The sequence below is a fragment of the Centroberyx affinis genome, unplaced genomic scaffold (genome assembly GCF_046629955.1).
Source record: "Centroberyx affinis isolate AG114_WGS23_722 - 3 ecotype Tasmania unplaced genomic scaffold, CSIRO-AGI_Caff_v1 ptg003272l_1, whole genome shotgun sequence".
Taxonomy (NCBI): domain Eukaryota; kingdom Metazoa; phylum Chordata; class Actinopteri; order Beryciformes; family Berycidae; genus Centroberyx; species Centroberyx affinis.
The window spans coordinates 202,484-208,670 of NW_027281291.1; the positions used below are offsets into that span (position 1 = coordinate 202,484).

Consider the following 6,187-nt stretch of genomic DNA (forward strand, 5'->3'; position numbering starts at 1 on the left):
TCTTCACAGGTCTGGAAAGTCTGGAGAAGTATGGAAATGGGTCATTTATGATATTTACAGCTACAGCTTTATGTGCATGACTTTTGCATGCACATGGGTATCTTGTTAACTGGATTAATGGACGGTTGCAAATTAAAGGTGTATACTGCCACCTAGAGCACTGGAGTGTGTAGTGTCCATTTTAGTCTATAATAACTAAAGCAAGTGATGTTGAGCACTGGGGTGTTTATATTGTGACTCATTGTGCAATATTTCCTGACTGAACAGTTGTATTCTGTTGGCCTGAGCAGTCCTGGGCAAAGGCTTGAAACTTTTATTTTGATACCTCATTATTTTGATACCTTAGCCATTAATCAATGCTGATGATGATAATGGTGGTGGTGACAGCGATGATCCTGATGATGAAATTGTGAACAACACAGGAGGTATTTCCAGCTGCTACTGTTCCAGAAAATGAATTGCTTTGAGACATACAGTACTGAGAGCTCTCTCTATTTCACTCCCCCTTCACACACATACACCCACCCACACACACACCCACCCACACACATCACAGAAGAAAGGTGAGTGAGCAACTTTGGTAATTTATTAACCAAATACTCAACTAACACTCAGTGATCGATGCAGTTAAACATTAGACTGAACATAATCTCTCTAAACAAGTCATTCCCTTTCACACACTGCCTGCCCTCCATTATATGTTAGCAGAGCCTATTTGGCCCTACCCATCAAGTGTTTTTCTGACTGCCTTGAACCGAATGTGACTTTGAACTATATATTATACTACATATTGGGTGTTATTTCCCTGTATCTTGCATTCGCATATGTTGGGGCATTTCATGAACCCCAACAGGTTGCTATGTGCTCCCTGTCAGTCAATCCCCAATTACAATGTGAAACACACCAGCAGCAAAGTATACCAAGAGGAATTACAGGTGGGTTTTCACACACATTTTCCCTAAATCAGCAGTTAATAATGGGGATGTTTTTGATCATTCCCAATCCCCCCTAAAACTGGCTCCCCTCAGGTTTTGAGTCCTACTCTTCTCCTCCTCTTCTTCCCGGTCTCCTCCTCAGCCCTCCTGGCTCTCTCGGAGTCTGACGATCATGCGGTAGGGTTTAGGGGCCTGGGTGACCCCGAAGACTGGAGTGTAGTCTGGCTGTCCTGCGTCCTCTGGCCAGATGAACTGGAACCTCCTCAGCAGAGTCACCAATATTAGGAAGAGCTCCATACGAGCCAGGCCCTCTCCAAGACACATACGGGGACCTGGGATACACAAGTAAACAATAACAACATTATCAATGATAACAACAGGCCCTCCCCTGGAAACAGATGGTGACCACGGATATGCAAGTGCACAATAACAACATCAATCCCCCGCCTCCCACACACAGACACTGTACATATATAGAAGTGGAATACATTATGTAAACCAAAACAATTTAGGCAGGCCCTTCCATAGACCTATGGACTCACGATTTTGGATGTAAACAACCATAGGAAGGCATCCTGGGATATGAGCCATGAACTGAGAAGCCATCATTGTTTTGTGCACTGTTAAAGGTGCTACATGTAGCATCTTTAAACATCAACCATTGTCAAAATAATTGTGATACCTTGTTATGATTACTGTAAAAAACGCTATCTGGCTATCTCACACCAGTGCTAGTTTTTCTCAAATGTTGAAGTTGAAGGTAAAGCAATCCAGCAGATTTGCCGTGTGACGACGGGAACAAAGCCCCTTGCCCTCAGGACTCAGGACCCACGCCGCTCCACAGGGCTTGGCACCGGCAGGGATTGGAGTTAGTAAACTGGAACAAGGTCACAGGTTTCTCAGTGACGGTCTCGATTGCTTGCGGTAATTCTACGAATTCTCACCAACAGAGAAAGGCATAAACGCCTCCAGTTTCAGCAGCTCCCCCTGATCGTTGAGGAAGTTTTCAGGGTTGAATTCATGAGGGAACTTCCACTGTTCCTCCTCATACAGCACTGACGACAGGTTAGGGATGACCAAGGTTCCCTGAGGGAAAAGGTGGAAGCAGGGTTTGAAGTCAGAACATGGACAAGTTATGAAAGGAGTAAAAATGACCTAGGTAGAATGCCTTCATTCCTGCATTTTTTATTGTACTATTATTTAAACAGGGCTGCGTATCCATGAAAAAAGATCCACTCTACTTCAGACAAGGGCAATCTGTTCTTACCTTGGGTATCTGGTATCCCATGAGCTCAGTGTCCTTGGTGGTGGAGTGGAAGACACTGAGAGGCAGAGAGCTGGAGAAACGCTGGGCTTCCTGGATCACTGCCTGCAAGGAAGGATTACATTTTCTATCAATCTATTCGAGAGATTATAGAGACTAAACTGAATCAGAATGCCCATCCTTGTGTATAATCTTGTACCACAGCACCTGCATGTACAGCATCCTGTGTCTGTCTTCAAAACTGGCCTGATCCTTTCCCTCCAGCACCTGGTCTATCTCCTGCTGGCAACGCTCTGTGACAGAACAGAAAAAAGTTTAGTTTGTTCACAGCAGTCGTTAAACACAGCACATGTTTGAAAGCGGCACAGCCAGACTCCGGGACTCACCCTGGACGTCGGGGTGGGTCATGAGGTAGAGCACAGCGAAGCGGATGGTGTTGGAGGTGGTGTCTGTCCCGGCAAACAGCAGGTCCAGCAACATCACCACCATCTGGTCTTCATCAAACACACTGCCCTCCTCCGCTTTCTGAGGAACAGGCAGGGAGTTGAGGAGAGAGGGGAAGGGAAGGGAAGGGAAAGTGAAGAGACGGAATGAGACTTCCTGATGGAAAACACACATACTCATGCTCAACCCCTACCCTCTTGTCCATCTGGTCGAGGTAGCTGTCTATGACGTCCCGGGGCTGGTTTGGGGAGCGTGAGGCTCTGTGCTGCTCTACGATGTCCATGACATGGTGTTTGATGGTGCAGTAGGCCTTGAGAGGGTTCTGGAAGGGCAGCGGCAGGCTCCTCAGCAGGGGCATCGTGTCGTAGATCTACAACAATAATAATAATAATGCAGGAAAGTCAGACTTGTTTTGTTTTGGAGTTTTTGACAAGTTTTGCGGGCCCTATAAGGACATAAAACCTTCTCACCACATAAATGACCATGCACAACTTTCAGGTCAAGTGAAAAAGTGGGAAAACACCCAAATCGAATTCTCAAGGTGGTCACAGGAGAGCAGCAGGTGCTCACACCTTCGTTAGCTCCTGAATCATAAATGGAAAACCTACCATCCCCCAGGGTCCGTTGGCGATTTTGGAGTTGTCAGCCATCATCTTGATCATGGCCTGGAAGAACTCATGCTCGTACTCGTAGCGCACCCCGAACATAATGGAGCAGATGATGTCACAGGAAGCGTTGTGGAACAAGGTCTGGGGGTCCATCGACTTTCCTGGGTCGAGTAACAAGAAGATGAGGCATTATTAGGCTGCACTGCAGAAGATATGTTTACAATCAGTGTATTTACATGCACGTCAATGTCCCGTAAATATTTAGGATTGTCAAATATTCCATGTTTGAGTTCATATAGTAATCCCAACCATTCAAGTACCCAGAAAAGAGTTTGTATATACTCTTGATTGCACCTCTGCCTACACTGGTACTGACCAATGCTCTTCTGCAGCACAGCAGCAACATGGTCTACCTCTCCCAGAATCCTCTCCTCCATGGACTGCTTCCCCAGACCAAAGTTCCTCAGGGTCATCAGAGCAAAGCGACGGTGCTCCCTCCAGCTGGGGCCGTAGTCTGCCATGATCACACCTAAAATAATAGACATTATTATAATACCACATTATTGTGGGACTATATATTGTTGTTATTAATAATAATATACATTCATATGGATTCATGCTCTTTGCAAATTTCATTAAACACCATAACTCGAAACACGGTCTATTTCACTTTGACATTTATAAACATCAGCAACATAAACAAATATGTACTGTATGTGTGTATAGCCGTTGTAGCACTTAAACACACCTTTGCCTTGTGTTAGGTGGCTGAGCAGCAGTCCATTAGGACGTCCGGCAAAGTCAGTTGCCTTGGTAACAAGGGCTTCCCTCATGGCCTTGGTCCCATTCAGAATGACTGCTGGTCGGCCACCAAAGTACAGGCTGAAAACCTTGCCATAGCGAACACTGAGCTAGGGCAGAAAAAGAGAACAGTCAGTTAGCTGATTGGATGCTTTGTCAATTAAATAGAGTTAGTCAGTCATTCAGTTAGTTGATTGGTTGTTGAACACCTTGGCATAGATGGAGAACAGTCAGCTAGGGCAGAACATGAGAGACCGGTCAGGCAATAACTGTTAATAATAATAATAATAATAATAGATAATTAGTTAATAATCGGTTGCTGAACCCTTGCGATAGTTAACACTAATCTAGGACAGCATGAAAGAGTCACATTGGTTGGTTGGTGGGTGGTTGGTCAGCTGATCAGCAGGTGGTTGGTAGTTTTTTTTTGGCTAATTGGTTAGTTGCTGAGATAAGTTGCCATAGCAAACAGCTATGGCAGCATGAGAGAAACTCAGTTAGTTAATTAGTAAGTTAATTAGTCATTGTTATTTGGTGTGTTGTTTTTAGTGAGCTGATTGGTTGATGTGTTTTTATCCGGTAGGGCAGTATTGCCTGACAGTAAATTAGACCCACAATACCTCCAACAGACTCAGTTGTAAAGTCCATCCACCTGCATGTCCACTCTGTCAACAATTACCTACACGACACTTGGACTTACATTTATTAGATTAGATTAGATTGACTATGGAAGTGGAACTTTGCCTTCCACTTTGCCATACTTACAGTATGTGGAGTAGCCACATACTGTAAGGTCATTAAAAGCATATACAATACATACAAAGCATCTGGTAGTGCAGGTGAATGGTTGCAGCACATGAATCATTGTATTATAATATGTGTGTGGAAATGATTGTGCAAAATAGTTCAATTATCTTCCATTCAAGGTTAAGCTGAATGAATTTCATATGTGACTATCTTTACCATGTAGTATTCTACATCACCCACTCCAGGTTCCCAATACCTCCAGACTGAATATTTGATCACCTGGTATTACCAGGTCACATATTGGTTACAGTTTGTTATAACTGACTAGACTATCAGATGAGTGGGGACTGCCATATAGGACAATACAGTGAGTGTCAGAAAGTTTAGTCAATCATCTTGTACTCCAAAAAATGTTAAATCAGATGATAGAATTATCTGCAAATACTATTTGACTTATCTCTGAATAGAGTACATGAATTTGGTATCCAACTGTTTTCATGAAGTAAAGTTGGATTTTACCCTCTCCAGATCTCCAATAGGATTCTCCAGATTGAGCTGCAGCAGGTTTCCAAAGATAGGGACGGACTGCGGGCCTGGGGGGAAGTTTTTAGCCCTGCGGGTCCGAAAGAGGAAGACCAGGAGACAAATAGCCAGCCAGAGGAGAAACAGAGATCCAAACATGGTGGAATTTGGTACTGATTTGTGAGCCGTTTGCTCACAAATCCCGGACACACACTCTCTCACACATCTTCACACACACAGAGTCCTGTTTGATAAACACACACGATCATGTGACCTGCGAATGGAGTGGTTTCATTGGCTGCTGTGGAGGTGCGTTATATCCCATTCACTTGCAAGAATTTAATTGGCCCATTGTTCTTTTTTCTATACAAGCTTCCTGAATGCCTTGAAGTGTACTAAAGAGTGCTGTTTTGGCCTGCTTGCTGCTGATTTCCTAGTGCTGTAAAGGGCTGGGTGAATTATTGTATTTTTTCGACTGTATATATTGTATTTTTTCCAAAGAATTATTTTATTTTTTGTGCATACATAATTTGTTTAGTGTTATTGTATAGTGTTATTGTATATATGTATGAATGACTGAGCTGAACTGAAACGCTTGTGGCCTTCTTATCTGGTGGCCAGGTTCAGGTTGCATTTACTAAGCAGTGTTTTTCAAACTTTCTAGACCTGCAGTTTTAAGTGTTTCTCATAAACTACATATACCAACATTGAGCTTGCTTTTGGGCTACTAGTGTTTTATGAATCTACCTTTTATGGGACTTGAGAGAAAGACTTATACAATAATAATATAATATAATAATATAATAATTTAGTGGCCCATTTTTGCTTTCCCCAAAACCAAATCAAGGTTTTGACCCAGAAATAGA

The 6,187-nt window shown here is 43.3% G+C and overlaps 1 protein-coding gene across 1 annotated transcript; it reads right to left on the minus strand.

Annotated features, from left to right (window-relative positions):
• Positions 1 to 1,073: 1,073 nt before the first annotated feature.
• On the minus strand, positions 1,074 to 5,480 carry LOC139660308 (cytochrome P450 2F2-like). Its single transcript, XM_071538410.1, has 10 exons — positions 5,319 to 5,480; positions 4,000 to 4,162; positions 3,628 to 3,780; positions 3,252 to 3,412; positions 2,837 to 3,013; positions 2,586 to 2,724; positions 2,407 to 2,492; positions 2,203 to 2,304; positions 1,880 to 2,021; positions 1,074 to 1,267 (listed from the first exon to the last, which is right to left on the minus strand). The coding sequence occupies exons 1-10, from the start codon at positions 5,478 to 5,480 to the stop codon at positions 1,074 to 1,076; spliced, it is 1,479 nt and encodes a 492-aa protein (XP_071394511.1).
• Between the last annotated feature and the right edge of the window lie 707 nt (positions 5,481 to 6,187).

Coding starts and splice junctions, on each gene's coding strand:
- LOC139660308 (XM_071538410.1), bottom strand. CDS start 5,480: ATGTTTGGATCTCTGTTTCTCCTCTGGCTGGCTATTTGTCTCCTGGTC. Junction 3,781..3,999: donor CCACCTAACACAAGGCAAAG/GTGTGTTTAAGT, acceptor CTATTATTTTAG/GTGTGATCATGGCAGACTAC. Junction 1,268..1,879: donor GTTTATGCCTTTCTCTGTTG/GTGAGAATTCGT, acceptor TGTGTATCCCAG/GTCCCCGTATGTGTCTTGGA.